At 46.1% G+C, this 17,961-nt stretch overlaps 2 protein-coding genes across 2 annotated transcripts; one reads left to right on the top strand and one right to left on the bottom strand.

Annotated features, from left to right (window-relative positions):
- Nucleotides 1-334: 334 nt before the first annotated feature.
- Nucleotides 335-3,968, bottom strand: LOC105462689 (cAMP-dependent protein kinase catalytic subunit). The gene has a single exon (XM_011709487.1). It carries the CDS (start codon nucleotides 2,090-2,092, stop codon nucleotides 1,031-1,033), a length of 1,062 nt encoding a protein of 353 aa, XP_011707789.1. The 5' UTR covers nucleotides 2,093-3,968; the 3' UTR covers nucleotides 335-1,030.
- Nucleotides 3,969-11,179: 7,211 nt separating this feature from the next.
- Nucleotides 11,180-15,659, top strand: LOC105462688. Its single transcript, XM_011709486.1, has 3 exons — nucleotides 11,180-11,415; nucleotides 13,666-13,856; nucleotides 13,996-15,659. The coding sequence occupies exons 1-3, from the start codon at nucleotides 11,396-11,398 to the stop codon at nucleotides 14,154-14,156; spliced, it is 372 nt and encodes a 123-aa protein (XP_011707788.1). The 5' UTR covers nucleotides 11,180-11,395; the 3' UTR covers nucleotides 14,157-15,659.
- Nucleotides 15,660-17,961: the final 2,302 nt, after the last annotated feature.

Raw genomic sequence — 17,961 nt, 5'->3', positions numbered from 1 at the left:
GTTTACGTGAGATATCAGTAATTTATACTTAATTTATATTATTCTATTATAGAATTTAAAAATCCGCGATGTTAAAAGTCTCTCAAACAAAAACGAATTAAATAAATATCGTGCGATTAATTTATGTGACAAGTTTTTATTGTATAACGACTAATTCAATCTATACTTATTTGGCGCTGTGGCTTTATCATAATTATGTGTTATCATTTTGCATGAATATAAATATATCTATAATCTATATTTACTGTAGCGATTGTACTTATAAAAGTTTAAAGTATAAAAGAAATTACTATATATAGATTATTAATTTTAAGATGATATATATATATATATATAGGTATATATATATAGAGTTTACAGTCGTTCTTATTACGTTAATGAATCGATTAACCGGCTAAAAAAAGAGATTTCTTCATGTAAAAAGTGATGCTGGCGCGTGACGTCTACATACGTAACAATCAAAAATTATGTGTGTATATAATTTTTGGACGCTTCAACGCCAGCGTATAAACGTCCCATATCAACCGTTTCGCGTTTTCCTCTCTTTCCTTTTCTCCCATGTCTATAGCGAGTTTGGTCGCGAGACACAACAAAACAACGCGAACTGCCACGTGGTCTTTCGTATACTTTTCTCCCTCTCTATTCCCCTCTCTCCCCCTCTAAAATAACACATCCTTTCTTCCAGTCTCGCTTACGAGAAGCTTCGCCCAAAAAAAAAAAAAACTTCACTCCGTTTCGCCTAGTCGACAGCTTTCATTAAGCGCGCGCGCTGACACACAGATTCATTCATCTCTCTTTCACTCTTTCTCTCCCGCTCTTTTACTCTCTCTCTCTCTCTTTCTCTCTCGCTCGCTCGCTCTTTCTCTCTCTCTTTTTTTCGCAAAAAAAGCGAATCACCAACGTGACGACGGCGATGACGAAGGAGCGCCGTGCCGCGCCGGGCCGACGATGAGGCGCGAGCACAACGTCGCGTGCACGACGTGCGTATCCACCTGCTGTTGCGAGCAACTTGCCGAACCGACGCAGCCGTTCAAAACTCGGCGAACTCCTTGGCGCACTTCTCCGTCAGCGAAATCCTCAAGGTCTCCTCCTCGTAATCGTCGAAATTGCTGGTGTCGCCTGGTCCCTTGCAGCGCGGTATAAACGGCGCCTCTATTCGCTTCTGGAAGACGGCTATCCAGTCGGTGCTGGCGAACCACTTGTGGCCCTTGATGTCGTTTACGCCCGCCTTGAGGTTGCCGTACCTCTTGGTGAGGTCGACCTGCAGCAGATTGCGCAGTAGATCCTTCAGGTCGGAGCCGAAGTGCGACGGGAAGCGCGGTTTGCCGCTGACAATCTTCTCGTAGATCTGGATCGGCTGGTCGGCGAAGAATGGTGGATAGCCAGCGGCCATCTCGTAGACCAGCACGCCCAATGCCCACCAGTCCACCGCCTTGTTGTAGCCCTTGCTGAGGATGATCTCGGGCGCCAGGTACTCCGGCGTGCCGCACAGAGTCCACGTCCGTCCCTGCACTCTCTTGGCGAAGCCAAAGTCGGTGACCTTGAGATAACCCTGCGAGTCGATAAGCAGGTTCTCCGGTTTCAGGTCCCGATAGATCAGGTCGAGGTAGTGCAGGTACTCGAACGCGAGCACAATTTGAGCCGCATAGAAACGCGAGTGCGGCTCCGAGAAGCGGCCGACCTTGCGCAGGTGGCTGAACATCTCACCGCCGGGCACGTACTCCAGCACCATGTACAGGTAAGAGTTGTCTTTGAAATGAAAACGCAACGATACGAGAAACGGAAAACTGATCGCCTGTAGTATCCTCTTCTCATTGAGCGTGTGCTCGACCTGTTTAAGCTTGACGACCTTTTGCTTATCGAGTATCTTCATGGCGTAGTACTCCTTGGTGGGCTTGTGCTGGACGATCATCACGCGACCGAACGAGCCGGTGCCCAGGGTCTTGATGCGCTCGAAGTCGTCCAGTCCGGCGGTGTTGGTCGGATTCTTCTTCCACTTGTCCTCGAACTCCTTCTTCGCCTTGTCGAGGAACTCCTTGACGCTCTCGGCGGCGTCGACCTTCTTGTTGGCGGTCGCGGCATTGTTGCCCATTTTAGCTGCCGCGCTGGTGCCCGAGTCTGCCAGGGCAGCTCCACGGGACTTGAGGTAATCCAGAGGACTGCTACGTCTTCGTCGGCGTACGTCCGCGTCCGCAGCCGCCGATGAGCCTGCCAGGGCTCCGCCGAGCTCCGGTCTTCTCAGAATTTTTGCCACCTTCTAACACGCGCTGCCGTTATGGCCCAGACGTCTCTTCTTCGTAGCGTCCCGCGGAAGTCACGCGAAACGCTCCGCACTACTGACAATGATGACGACAACGAAGATGTGGTTCTCCCTTATCCCCCCGGTTATTGTCCACGTTGCTCCCAAAGAAACCCGGGTCGAGACTTGGGTCCTCGGGGGAGAAGAGCGCGCGGGGAACGCGACGACGATCTCGCGCGCGGCACACGGGGCACCGTCAAAAAGGTAGAACCGAGATCGTGCACGGGGGAAGAGAGAGACAGAGGCGGGTTTCAACACGTACACTCGCGCGAGTATTATCACACGGTAGAAAAACAGGCCACACACAACACACACACGCAGGGGGTAGAAGCGCGCGCGCGAGCGCGAGCGCGACGCGAGAGCGGCACCCTCCCGGCGCAACTCCGGAGTAGTCCGCTCGCTCTTTCCTCTCTCGCGCTGTCCCTCTCTCTCTCTCTCTCGCTCTCTCCTACGGCTTCCTTCCCTACTGTCGCCGAGTATATTCCTCCCGGCGAACGTCACCACACTCCGCGAACGGCGCTCGCCCACATCAAGCGAGAGCGAGTGAGAGCCAGAGAGAGGGGGGGAGGTAGGCGAGGGAGAGAGACTCCTCCTCCTCCGTCGTCGTCGTCGTCGTCCTTTGGGCGAGAGGCTCCCGACTCCCGGAGATTTGGCGCGTCGGAAAAAAATGGGTCAGCAGCGATCCTCGTCCGCGGCTCGCGCCATCTTCTCTGTCAATTGTACCAGTCCGTCGTCGTTGTTCGGCGGCGGCGACGGCGGCGGGGTGCCGTTTCTCCTCTCTCTCCCTTTCTCTCTCCCTTTCTCTCGCGCAAAACACACACGCACGGTCAATTCGTCCGTCTATTCGGCCTGCTGCACCGCAATTAAGTATCTCGCCCACCTGCCCCCGTGTCCCGTGCCCGACACGAGCAAAGTCACACAGCCACAGCACCAAGTTTCGCTGATCGTCGCGCGCGCGTCAAGAGCCCGGTTCGGAGCTCACTCGCACGCGAGACAACGGCACGCGAAGGAGGAACGAAAAAAGCGAAATCTCGCACTCACCGACTTCTTACGTGACGCGACGGCAGCGACTGCACGGCACACTCCGACGACGACGTCCTGACCGACCGAACCGTATCTTCCGTTCGTACTCCTCACTCACGTCAGTTCTCGTCCCCGTGGTACTCACTTGTGTACTCCTCCTCGACGTGACGTTCGCGAAACGAGTGTTGCGCGACGGAGAGGACAGAGTTGACGCGAAAGGAAGATGTCTCGTCGTGCGAGGAAGCTACTCGCGGCGCGCACCTCGTCTTCCTCGCCTCGCGCCCCGGCACGTAATAATGTAAATCGAGCGCGATGACGGGGCGGCACAGTCGATATCGGAGTTTGCTCTCTCGGCGGCGAGACGAGACCGTTTCGCGTTCCCGGCGTCGCGTCGTGTCGCGTATCCACGGAGGCGCGCACACACACACGGCGCTCCGGAGTAACGTGGTGCGATTGTCGTCGGCGACGGCGATGACGTCGACGGCGACGGGCGGCTGTTGGGTACAACCGTGCCTAAAGATGGCGACGCGACTCCTCCACCGCTCGTACGTTCGGGGGGGTTTTTCGCACGAGTGCGAAAGTGACGAAGTGCCGCTCTAGGAGGCGAGAGAGCTACTGTGCGCCGCGGGTCAGCTGTTGCTTTCACGCGCCGCCGAGAGATGTAGCGTCGTACGGACGGCGCGCCAAGTCGGCAGGTGCTGCTGCCGCGACGGCGCCCGGAACTGAGGCACGCCGAGCCGACCCGAGGTTAGTCGAGGGCCCGCCACCCGCCATCTCGGCCGCTCAACGGTGATGTCCGCGCGCAACGTCACGCAACACGCGCGCAACAGAAGCGGAACGCTGCTGGCTTCTTCCAAGGAGCCATTTAGACGACTTTCTCAACGTGAACGTTATTTCAGAATTAAAAATTATGCCGCGACGCGACACTCGGACTACAAATTTATGCAATTTATTGATGTCGAAATCGCAATTGAAGGAAATCTTAAAGGGATTGGAAAAATGTAACGATCGATATGTTGTATACATGTTCAAATACTTCAACAGAAATTAATGAAAGATGTATGACTAACAATCATTAACTGCTGTTCCTATCTAATGTCTCTCTAACATCGTAGCATTATTAAGATAGTAAGATAGTTAATCGTAGTATTAGTCATATGTGCATGTTTTACCTAATAGTTGTGATAATTTTTTTTATCAGAACATGTTATTTTGTTATCAGAGAGAATTGTCATTTCCAAACTGGAAACACTTTTTTTCAGGAGGACCGCCTATCGAACTATCGCTCGAGTTTCGAAAGAGCCATGACCTCATTCCATCGACATTCTCGAGTCTCTTTCCAAAAAGCAAGCTGGGCCCCGAAGATGCCTCGAGCCAGCCCTGATCGCAACGAGCTCCAAGAAGACGATTGTGTCACGTTCCTCGACCACGAGAACAGCACCTCTCTCTGAGTCAGCCGACCGAAAAACTTATGTCGCTCTCCGCCGTCAAGGTTGCTTTTGAAATTTGGAACCGCTGAAATCACGCGCGCGGACGCGCGCGCGTGAACGCGCGCCCGCCGCGACCGCGCTTTTATCTCTCTCCTTAACGCGGATAACGTCACGTCGGATTCCCGCGCGCTCGAGAAACTTATCGCACGGGAAACGCACTCTCTCGAAAAGACACACGTGCGTAACCGCGAGAATTATCGTCGGCAATCTAACGCCGCGCCCGATATAAGTATCGTTACGCGTCGCGATAAAAAAAAATCCTCTCTCTTTCTCTGCCTCCTCTTGCCCTCCGAGATACCGCCGAGCATTTGAGCGAAACCTTTCTCTAGCATTGTAACTCTTGCCAACTGTATTTCCTTGTGCTCCATTTATTCGTTTATTCGTACACTCGAAATCCGAAAACTGATTTGCAAATTCGGTTGGATACACTGCAGGCGTGCTGATCGCTAAATGCCAAAGAAAAAAATCGTGCGCAAAAGTTACTGAAATAAAATATGAAACTATCTAAACGGTGACATTATAAATTCTGAAAAGTCAATAGAAAGTAAATTTCAATTCTGTTAAACAATAGTTTGAGCTGAATGTTTCGTCGATAAATCTCTTTTCATCCATTCGCTGCAATCCCTTTTTCCTTCGACAATACGACATTCATTCGTAATTCTATTTCGCAGCCTGTCTACTTCCTCGCTGATCTCTTTAATTTAATTTCTCGAGAGAGAGATATATCTTCTCTCTCCTCGCCAGAGCCAGTTTATTATGAAATCAAGCTCCGTGGGGCTCGAGAAAACAGCCCGCGCGCGCTCTATCATAATAGTATTTCTTATCTCAGGATTATCGAATTGGGAGAGGTCGAGCGAGTCACATCCACGAATACGAGCAATATTAAAACGGGCACTGAGGCGCAACTTCGCGTACAATAATTTTCACGAACGACGCGTACTCTACCGCTTGAAGGCTTCATCGCGCCCGCGGTGCTCGGGGAGATAAAACAGACCGACTATTGTACGAGTGAAATCGACCGTCCTATAATTCGATACACGCGCGAAATCATTAGACGAATGGCTTCGAGAAAAGTTTACATAAGAGGCATTTCTTTTATTGTATACCACGAGCTCTCTTTCGTATGGGAACGCCAACCGTCCCAAATATATATATACTTCGTCCGAACGTCTTTTCGAGTGCAAGAATATACATATACACATTAGAAGCGAGCGCATCGCGTCGAATAAAATCGGTCCGCCTTACGTGCGGATCCTACAAATCGTCGTGTCGCCATCGCGACGCGCAACACCGCGGTCGGTAGATAACAGACGCGGGACTTGTTGCTGTCAGTCACGTCAACGGGGGAACCGGTTCGAAAGCTCGGAAAGGCCCCGGCGTCTCTATACGAATAGACTCGCGTGGACGGCCGTCGTAGCCGTCGAGAGGGTCTCTCTCGCTCTCCTTTTTTCTCTCTCTTTCTCTCTCGCGACGGCAGCGATGGCGACGGCGATGACGACGATGGGCAATGGCGGGCGTCGTCGTTGTCGGCATCGAGCGGCAACGGGGCGTCGGGGCTATTAATAATGATCGGATACTGAGTATCGCGGTATCGAACCGTGGTAGATAGAGGTGTACGGAAGGTTGAACACCCGCTGACCTGTGATAATCCTTTGCCGATTAGTTCCCAACTGTAGACAGAGGCGGCGCGGTTTTAGAACGGTCGACCGACGGGAAAGCGCCGGGCAGGCGGGAGAGAGAAAAAGAGAGGAGAAGAAGAGAGATACGGAACGCGCGCGCACGCGAGAGAGAGAGAGAGGAGAGGAGGGGGGAGGGAAAGCTGGGGGATAGGGACGAGAGGATGGGCGAGAGGAAGACGGGACGCTCGCGAACCGGTTGCTCGCGAGTCAAAAAGGTGCGACCGGGTCAGGCCAGCTCGAATACACGCGGGCATTTTCGTGTGTAGCACCGCCGCGTTGTGAACGCCACGATAAAGCCTGGATAAAGAGACGAGAAGAGAAAAGGTAGCCAGGCGTACTTGGAGTTTTACGGCTGCAACACAAGAAATTTATACCGTCAAACGGTGAATGATTATAATCGCGCCGAATCGCGATAAATATCGAGTTGAGATGAGTCGACCGAACGATGCATGCCAATATTTTGACAGATCTACATATACGATGACTCGGAAGCGAGGAACAGTTCTTACAGATATTTAATACTGGAAGACAGTGATTAATTTTTTTTTTTAATATTCAAAATAAGTAATTTTCAATTGAAGTTGAATTTCTTTAAAGGAGGATTAAAAGATATTACATGAAGGAGAATAAGATAAGAATGTAATCTAACATTTAAGATAGATTTTCAGCCACGTATAAATTTATATCTCAAAAATTGTGGATACTTTTTCCTGTGCAACAATTTCATATAGTAAAGGAAGTAAAAAATACGATAGAGCGCAGGCATTTATTGTGACATCGGATCTTTTTTATCAGGATTCTCGCGTACATATATTATGAGTTTTGCATATGAGTACATTTTGTTTGTGTTCGATGCCACGTGCCTCGCGTATCGCGGAGATGATCCACACAATTTGCATGTATGCCATTCTTGTTTGCGTGTTCCAATACCATCGGAGATATATGCACAAAGGGGCCTGTGGGAGTCCGCTTGTACTTGTTTAGGGTTAAGCTCGGTCTGATTCTACCCTACGGGATGCGCGCGTCCACGCCGCTCTCTATTGATTCCATGACCCGAAGCGGCGAGAGCCAATTTGTCGAAGGGAAGCGCGCTTTCCTTAGATGGAACATTTCGTCGAGAGAAAAGATATGGGTTCCCGAGGTGAGAGACGCGTGTCATTCTTCAAACTTTCGGCAAATCTACGCGAGCACAATTGGGAAATCAGTCTCGGGGGATCTTCGAATGTCCATACGTCATTCGTCATTAAAAAGAGACCCTTTTTTTCTTTAACAAAACTCTTCAATTATTTCGATTTCTACGGGTGAATCGCATGGCGCTTTTCATCACTTTAACGTCAAAACCATATAATCGATAATTCATACTCTCTCGTCTTCCCGCAATGTATATCAAAGTGTAATCTACGACGGAGCCTGTCTCTTTAAGCCGAGAACATGCCATACCCTCGAGATCTTAATATATGTATGCACCGCTTCATTATGCAGATTATTTAATGAGTTTCTTTCACGCCTCGCGCGCGCTTTCACGCGGACTTTGCATAGATCGTCGCGAAAACGCAATATTCCGGCGCGTATCCTTGGGGCGGTATTTATTCGGGGCGCTATTAATAATCGTATTCGTATGTAGGCCCCACTGGAAATACATGTCGACCGCCGCCAGTGTATTTCCATTTCTAATTCTGATCCCTTCCCTCTCTCTCCCCCTCGCCTTCCTCCCCCCATCACCCAGCTCTCTTTGTCGCGTGAGCGTAAACGCGGAGTTACCGCGCGCGTCTCGGGAACCTAGACCCGAAAGTGCATGGTGAAGTGCACCTTAATAAGAGCGACACCCGGTGCGAGGCGGAATTCAGTCCAGCGAAATGAAAATTTAGATGCGCGCCGGCTATCTTTAGCAATCCCGACACACAGAGCGGTGGCAGAGGAGTGTTGCCACCGGCGAATATAGGTTACTGTCGTCGGAATAGATCGCGGTCGTCGGGGCAGGCGCGTCGTCCGCGCCGATGGAAACGCGGGCTTCGGCCCTTATCGGGCCGAAGTTACCCAGTTTCGTGTGAGCATCGACCACGGTGGAAAACGAACGACGGTCGTGCGTCGACAGGCGGAAATAATTCTCATTACGATCAACAAAGCAAATATCGTTAATTTATTATGACCGGGGTGAGGGAGAGGGAGCGCGCGCTTACGTAAAAGACCCCGAAAGGAAGAAGGGAGAAACATGCCGCGATCGCCGCGAATTTCAGCTTCGACGGTAGCGCGTGGGAGACGACCGGAGAAAGAGAGCAAAGATGAAAAGAGGAACGAAGAGAGAGTGAGAGAGGAGGAGGGGGGGCAGGAGAGAGAAAGGGAGCGCGCGCTCGCGCGAACGAGAGCGAGAGCGAGAGAGAATTAAATATTCCCCTCTCGCTATACGACGCACGCGTATACGCCGCACGTTGCTTTCCCTTGTGAAAGTTCCGTCGAAAACTCCGCGCGCGGATCTGGACGTGGAGCCGAGGTACACCCGGACCGGAGCCGCCGTTTCGCCGAAAGATGCTCGGAAGGAGGCATCTGGCCGCCTCGCGCCTCACCTGCGCACGGTGTACGGCAGCTGCCGCTCGCTCGCTCGCTCCGATTATCTTCGTGCTTACGTGGACTGCCGGCACGTGTGCCAGAACAAAAAATATATTTACGGACCGGGCGGAACGGCACGCCGCTGCAAGCGTGGCCAAAAACTCGCGCCCGCGCGACGACGCGATTAAACGATAAATTATCTCGGCGGGTATACATTATTTACCATTAGATCTCCCGCGAGAGACGTCTGTTTCGGAAAAATACATTATTTTCGGAAATGTGATATGTCCCCTGATATCATACATATTTATATATTTTTCACGAAAACTAAAAGAGGAATTTGAATGATTTGCTACTCAGCTTTTCGTGACTTATATCGTTAAAGGCATTCGGCTATGAAATTGGCGAAATTAATGCAGTTTCGCTGCACGATTATTGCAACAACGAAATGACTGTATGTATACGTTCTCGAATTGAATGAACTCTCGAGGGGACCTCATATATTTTTCCTCGCGACATGACCCTTTCACCCCTCATCGCGATGCAAGATATATCGAAGAAAGCGGAAGCCTAGGGACGACGTGAACGGAACCTGTTCCTAAAAAGAGATCGAACGATCTCCGCGCGAGGGAGTCGAGGGGGCAAACCGATTTCTCCGGCGAACGCGTGTTATTGCAGCGTCGCCCGTCGTGTTGCCACGAGGGAAATCTTCGCGTTTTATCGGAGCTGCCCGAAAAGCAACCTGTAACATGGACGCGAAGGCGGTGGGCGAAGAGAGCGATGCGCCCGCGGTTCGTCGCGCACCGTACCTTTCCCGCACACCGGAAGCGCTGCCATACCGCGAAACTTCTAGAACTTTCCCAAGCGCGATCGTCCCGTGGACGCGCGACCCCTCGGCCGGACCACGCGAGCCGAGCGCGAGTCACGACCTAATCGATATCGGCGAGTCATTCTCGATGTGGCACGAAGGATGTCGGATGTTTTTCGCGCGAGAGGCGAAACACGATCCGTTTCGCGTAAAATAAACCGGCCGACGCGCGACCGGAAGCACGCGTGTATTTTTCGACGCGAGGTGGGATCTAATTGGACGAGCCGCGAGGTAGGAAGAGAGAAGGCCGCTCGCGGGACGTTGGGGGAGGGGGACGGTGACGACCGGGAGGGGGTCAGGCAGGGAGGCGAACGTGGGGAGTCGTGTCGAGAGTCGAGACAGCGAGATGTCGCTGCCTTCGCCGTGCCGAGCTGCGTGCCGCGAATAATCGAATGGCCGCGTTTGCCAACGTCGTACTCCCCTTATTTTCTCGCTCGCTTTCGATCGCTTTCGTTGGCGTGGGTAGCAATTGGACGCGATTTCCGTCGTTGCTTTCGAACGCGATCTCTCCACGACGTCTGAATGTGTACTTGGTAGCATCATTGGCTCCTACTTGATTACATGACCGCAGCGAATTGCGATCGCACTTGAGGTATCGATATTCTGTGGATAAATTTTGATATATGCCTGCGTGAAGTTTAACAGGATCGGCACACTTGCAAATGCAAATGACAGTCACGAAGATGATATCGCGCAACGGTAGCAAAAAAACCGGAGAACCATCGCGCTGAATAAGACATGAGGAACAAGGAATAAATATAACGGTTTATCCACAATAAACGTATTGATGTGTATAGGAACGGGATCGATATTTCAGTTGATCCAATTTACGATATTATGTATATACGGAATGATGTATCGCAATCTAATATTTTCTACCTTTATAGCTAGACAAAAAAAACCGCCTTTCTATCCATTAAAAAGTAGTTTAAAATTTTATTTGACGATTTACAGAGCAAATGGACATTAAATTACTTATTCGTTTTCTTTTTTTTTAGTCACGAAAATTTGATTATTCCGTTACAATACTCAATACTTAATCAAAATATATCGACGCGATGACATTTACATGTAACAAGCATTAAATATTACTCTCCTCGTCGTTTCTAATATTTCCCTTTATGTTCCCCATTATTCATTCGTTTCCAACGGAGCTGCGAAGGCTCTCGTTTCCCCTTGTAGACTCGAGCGCGGCGCGCGCGCGTGTGTCGCGACGCGAGCGGCGCGCCATCTGTAAACGAGCGGGAAAGAAAAGCGTTTGAAGGCCGCCGGCCCGCCGGCCGGGCCGGAGTCGCTCGGGTCTCGGGCGAATCAGTGCGCGTTTCCCTCTGCCATTTGCGCGTCGGTACGCGGCAGCGGTGTTACCGGAATCTCCGACGTGTGCTTACCGGTGCGTAGAAGACGCGTAACCGCCGTGTCGGTTGAGGTGTGCTTTCACGAGTTCGTGTGCAGTAACGTGCGTGGATTTCTCACGATCAAATCGATCGGTATGGCGGACACGGAGGTCAAGTGAGTATATATATGCGGTTAGCCGGTGCGTAAGTACGCGGTAAGCGGGTATCGATTCGACGGCGGAAAAATCGCGCGTACGGCGTCGGTTCCCTCTCGACCGCGCGCAAAGCCGTTGTCGCCGATCGTGCGATCTTCCCGCGTCCGTCGATCTCTCTCCGTTATCGTCGCCGACGACGATGTCGTTGTTGTCGTTTCCTCGTCGCCTTCCGACCGCTTTCGAATTATCGCGGAGACGACGACGATGAGAAAGGTTGGCGAGCACACGAAGAGAGAAGGGGCGACGTGCGGTGTGCGCCGGGGGGGAAGTGAATAAGCGAGCGATGCCCCTCTCTTTCTCTCTCTATCTCGCGGCCGCGACAATACTCTCGGACCGATTCGCGGTACGCCTAACGATCGCTGGAAATTACCTGCCCTTGCCGCCGCGCGCGCGACGCGACGCGACGCGACCCGACCCAAGCCCGACCCGACCCGACGCGTGCTCTACTTGCGGCGGTTTTATGGCGGGCATCGTTTCGTCCCGCGCCGGATCCTCTTTCTCCTCTCGACTCCCCCTGTATCCCCGCGACCGTCCGCCCGCGCACGATCGAAGACGAGCGCATCGCCGCCGATCGGCGGCGATGGCGGCGGTGGCGACGGCGGCGGCGGCGGCCTCGTGTTCCTTTTGTCCCTCGCGCTCGACCACTTCGCTCGTTTGTTTACGTCGTCTATGTATATGTGCGTGCATACATGCGCGCGCGCGCGCGTATGTGTAATACATTATCATGCATACGTACACTCATACGTACGCACACGCAACGCACGCGTCGTTTTTCGCGGGAACCACCCTCACCGCACCGCGCTCGGAAGAAGACGAGCGAATATATACATACGAGGACGATCCCTCCGTCTCAGCTCTTTTCTCACGTGACTCTCTCCCTCGCTCGCTTCCGAGCGAGAGAAATCGTTGTCTCGGCCCTTCGTCTCGCGCATCGGCCCGAAAGCGGTCGACGACGTGTATCGATCTGCCGGCTCGCGTCGATTAGACGTAGCCGGCGACGACGACGACGACGGCTACGGCGACGACAATTCTACCCGGCGCGAATCGACTCCCGCCAAGGATTCTTCTTCGCGAAACGAAAAACCGGTGTAATCCTTCAGCGAGACTCTCCCGACATGATAGACGCGCGAAAGAGAGCCATCCGTCTATATTTATCCTTCGATCGGTTTTCAATTATTCGACCGGTTTCAATCCCCCGTCGCTGTCGAGACGGAGAGTAACGGCATATCCTTCATGTTCCCCCTTGCACGCGTGAGATACGATGTCGAAAGCATGTATGAGGACGCGTGTATATATCGCGCGTTACGTATTACACGCCGCGTTTACGACCGCGAGCGTCCAACGATTCGCCACGCTGAAGCCTTGTCAGTGTGGTGATCGTGGCTGTGAACGTGCGATAGTGGTAGTAGTAGCGATGGCGGCGGTCGCGGTGGTCGGATGACGCGAGGGGTCGTAGGGGGGGCAAAGGGGACGATCCGTCGAGGACCGACCGAAGGGGGGGTGATGCGGGGAAGATATAATATTAAACTCGCTAGATGCCGCCACCGTTGGCGGCGTCCTATCCCTATTTCTCTCGGTTCGTCGCGCCGTCCTTGTTGCCAGCCAGCAATGTGAAACGGCAGCAAATACCGAAGCTGGAGCGCGCCAGCAACGGCTTAGTCGATTTTAAACGGGAAATGTATATCGCGCCAATCCGTAGTTTTTTTTATCGCATTTCCGTTATACCTCTTGCACTGGTGTTTATAAGAACGAGACGATTGCTTTACGATTGAATTGATCTTATTTTTGTAGTAACTTATTTATCAATAACTCATTTATTCTTTGAAAGATTCTTATATGTATATAATCAATCATTATTTATACATTGATTCATTTCTTGTGTCAGTATAAAAGTGATAAGTTAGTTACATAGTTATTCAAGCAAAAAATGATTCTTTAATGAATTATTAAATTTACTTTTGTGGAATATATATTTCTGTAATTAAATTTTTGATTTACCAAACAAAAGGATTGATTATATGCAAAGTATAATATTACAAAGAGCACAGATTATGTCTTTAATATAAATAGATATTTATTTACTTCAATTTATATATTTCCAAGAAGGGATTTGGTTTGCAAAGAATACCTATTCACACTCGTATATCTTAAATATATTTTAGATTATAGTATACTGTAGTATGATACTATATTTTCATTATGGTTTTCAGGGAAACAAAAGTCACTACTCCTCAGAAGAAGGTAGTGGAAGAGGAGAAGGTGGTGGTACAGGAGGAAATTGACGAAGATTCGAAAGCATCTGAAAATGGAGATACGAAGGAAACCAAAGAGAATGGCTCGAGCGAGGAGAAGGAGACTGATGAGAAAGAAGCAGAATCTACAGAGAATGGAGACTCGACAGGTATATAATATGTTATTAAATGTTATAATATGTTATTATTGAAAAATTATCTGGAAACATTATCTGGATTACTTTAAAAGAAAGGAGATGATAAATAGACATTATAGTAATATATGTATTCTCCTGCTTGTGATTTCAGATGCTCCAGCCGACAGTTGCTGCGTAAAGAGGAAATCAACGGCCGCAGCCGATGCAGCCGAGGACGCACAGGACGGCGCGAGTCCCGAAAAGAAGTCGAGACTCGAGGAGAAGTGCGCCGAGGCTGAGAATAACGGCGACGCGGAGGAGGCCACGGCCTAATATTCTCTTATGTTTATTATTGACAGACAGACCTAATCTATAGATGCAATTTTAACTACCGAGTGTGAAGCCAGGGCAGATCATCTGTGCATTTTCAGAGAGAAGATGGCGAGCATAAAAAAAAGAAGAAAAAAAAACAGAAAATGGAACATTTTGACGTTTATTGCATTAAGAACTTTCTGTGTTCAGGATGATTGTGTGTGTCTCCCATAATATTTCTTGCAATTGTTAATTGGCAATAGCGACACGAATATTTCCGATATTTTTTGAGAAAATATCGCAGTTATTACATTTAAATGTAATGTAAAGCATAAACAAATCGTGTTCTCTGTACTGGCATCCACGTTGCATACATATTATATATTCACTTAGCGTTAGACTCCTAAGGTAAGGAAATATACCGATAATGTTTAGAAATAATATATTTCTAATTCATCAAAACAAAATCGACGGTGCGCGGTGTCTGGAAAATGGGTACGTTTGTGCAACATAATATTTCCACCTTGCTAGTCCTCATTGTTTCCGACGCACGGACACACATTGTATCTTATACCTTATAGATGACACATACACACCTTGGACTATACATCGGAGATAGAATACGGATATTTTTCTGCGAATCAAAATACATTCCCGAAAATAGATCGTCTTGTAACGTTATGACTGTTCGCCGACGAAAAAACTTATAAGAGAGCGCCATTTCTACAGTTAACATGCGTGTTTCACAATTGTTTTATTTATGTAAACTGTAATTTTTGCAGAAAGTAATCCGAAAACGTTTATCTAGAGTTTAGATAAATTAATAACGCGCTAAATTCTACTAACACGCTGGTATGTGTTTACGAAGGAATCTTTTTTTCTTTTTTTTCTTTTTTTTTTTTCAAATGACTGAGAAAAAAGAGCAATGTTCAACACTGAACGAATGCATCATATGATTTCGTGTTGAAACTAATTCATGGTTTTTAAAAAATTGAAATGAAACTTTCTTTTGTTTTTATTCTAATTGCACAAGGCACATTATACATGTAATTTACCTCGGTTTTCACATGTACCTATGTATGTATAGAAACGCTGAGTGAAAAATGATTTATTTTGAATTTTGCTAATGATGTATAAAACAAGTATATTAATGACAGTCATTCAATAAGAAAGATATTGCGGTTGACACAGAGCCAAAAGATTATGATTCTTAAAATTTCGTTTGATGTAATTAATCTAAATTGATTACTAATTTGCATGTTATTTCAAAATTATTAAATGATTGTCATATGTAAGTCATCGTTTCTCTTAGTTTCTCTTAGTAATGCGTTAGCTTCAAAAAGAACCCATATCTTATATTTCGGTGACAATGTGACAATAGTTCGTATAATTTTCAATGTCATTGTTTTGCTTCGTATGTAATAAATATAACTGTCAATCAGTAAGGGTAATAACATGTATGTTTAAGATTTAAAATGGTAAAATGTGTTCAACAGCTAATACAAATAAAGATGGTTCTCTATATTTCTTTTTCTTTAATGAACTCGTAGTCTAATTTAACTGGCTTTCTGAGAAAGTCGGAGAACCTATATAACTGTACTATATTTTATAGTTTTTTCTTAATTTCATTACATTGCAATTATATTTTTATAGGAAGGGTTGTAAAACTTGCTAAATATCTACTAATACAAATTGTGCTTTATTTAAATAGCTTATTTCTATAACTCCAAGGAGTAATGTAACAGTGCGATTTATCTTTAATTATCTCTTAAGATTAAATTCTATGATTCTGTTTTTGCTACAGAAGAATATTTTTCCAAAAATTTTAGTGTTGTATACATGGAATAGCAATTACAAAAATCGAATCTGAATCTTTAATTTGATAAACTATTCTAGCTGTTTAAGGCTGATTGTCTCATTAAAATTGAAAAATATTCCCAATATATAAGCAATATTAGCATATAAAATTTTAAGCATGCTGATAAAAAATTGAAGATACAAAATAGAAATTTTTTTTATATAAAATTTTTTTAACTGATTTATTTTTCTCTTTTTATACTTTAAATATATACTTATATTTAATATATTTATTAAATATATAATGAAATTATACTATAAATTTTTATGATAAATAGAAAATATTTTAAACGAAGAATAAAATTTATATTCAATAAGCAAATTGTAGTTACTGTATAGTATATGCTAACTTTGCCAGTAGATTCAAACAAAACATTACGACAGATTGGCATCAACTGCATCCAGACTCATGTTCTGCCAGAAGAGCTTGCAGACATAATCCGACAGTAGACTGCCAACAGAAATTGAGCAAACTGTTATTTCGTAACCATTTAATTAAATGGTTACGAAATGACAGATTCTGCTCGGTTTCTACAGTCAGCCATTATATTTCTATTAACAGATTATTGTTTCTCTACTGATAAAATTTGCAAAATCCGTTTTTGACAGATTTCATTATGAGATAATTGTAATTTTTTATCATTGTGTTAACAGTTGGCAAGAGAGAGATTTATACAAAGATTACACTTTTCAAAATAATTGTGAACGACAAATCCATAATTTTTTTCTATTGCGGCCGAAATGCAAAAAAATACAATTATATAATATTCGTAATTAGCAGTAATATATTTAACATTTTTTCCAAAAAAATATTTGAAATAAAAATCTGTTAAAGCTGCATTACATTAGCTTATAATTATAAACTATAATGTACACTCTATATTTTCATATATTAAATTTTTAAGAGCCAAAATATAATACATAATCCGGTTCTTTACAAATGTTCTAACAGTGCAGAAGCTAAGCAAAAAATTTTGTGAAGAAATATCCTTACAGAATGAAAAATCAGGAAAACTGAGGTTGCATCTATATTACAGGTGAGTGCAATATCTTTCAAAGTTAAGCTAAAAGTATCTAAATTAAACATGATCTATGATTAAAGCAAAGAGAAAGAATCTGAGAATGGAAATGCCCGCGAAATCTGTATCTATTGTATTGGCGTCTTTATGGACACAAAGCGTGCACGTGGAACCATGTAACTATGTAACCACGAGTATTCCCGGCGAATAACACAGTTTTTGACTTCATTCTGTGTTACGTACCGTATTTTACACATAGGCTATATTGCGCAAAAATGCTTTATAAAAATAATAATTTAAACAAAAAAGAAGAAAGTTTAATTTGATAAAAATGGAACAAACCTGTAATGCTTCACATTTTAAACATTCGAAACCTGTATAATTTCAGTGAACAATTCGTGATTTTCGACAAATCCATTCAATCAATTAATTAAATATTCATAACAATATTGTGACAGCGGCTATTTCATTTAAATGGACAATTATTGAATTGGCAAGTTCACTCTCAATTCATTAATTTATTTTTCATAATGATACCTCGATAACGATAATTTAACGAAAGTAATTTTACACGCGACTCTATTTTATTAAAAGAAAACTTTTCGAAAGAAGGTAGATGGAAATTATAAACTATTTATAATTAAAAAATTTCCGTGTGATTTTTAATTCTCGAATATTGTAATTAGAATGAATTTTATGTCAGACTTGAATTTTTCTGACTACAACTTCGACGATCAATTTAAAATTCTAAGCATGGAGTAACATATATGGTCGAATCCTAGAATGCAGGGGCAGAATGCACGCGTAATTTTTAAATCGTATCTGTAAACAAGTTACATTTGCATTAATGAGAATTAATTTCAAAGCGTAACGTCAGATGTAATTAAAGCATTATAATTAAGATTGAATGATTAAGATTAAAAATAATCTCTCAATTAACACAAAAAAGT

This window comes from Wasmannia auropunctata, unplaced genomic scaffold, assembly GCF_000956235.1.
Source record: "Wasmannia auropunctata unplaced genomic scaffold, wasmannia.A_1.0 LD336095.1, whole genome shotgun sequence".
Classification (NCBI taxonomy): Eukaryota; Metazoa; Arthropoda; class Insecta; order Hymenoptera; family Formicidae; genus Wasmannia; species Wasmannia auropunctata.
Note: the sequence above shows the minus strand (reverse complement) of the source record. Positions and strands in the feature narration are given on the sequence as shown.

Excerpts from the sequence above, each read along its gene's own strand:
- LOC105462689 (XM_011709487.1), bottom strand. The coding sequence starts at position 2,092 with ATGGGCAACAATGCCGCGACCGCCAACAAGAAGGTCGACGCCGCCGAG.
- LOC105462688 (XM_011709486.1), top strand. The coding sequence starts at position 11,396 with ATGGCGGACACGGAGGTCAA. Across the intron at positions 11,416-13,665 it reads ATGGCGGACACGGAGGTCAA|GGAAACAAAAGTCACTACTC; the intron begins GTGAGTATATAT and ends TATGGTTTTCAG. Across the intron at positions 13,857-13,995 it reads AGAGAATGGAGACTCGACAG|ATGCTCCAGCCGACAGTTGC; the intron begins GTATATAATATG and ends TTGTGATTTCAG.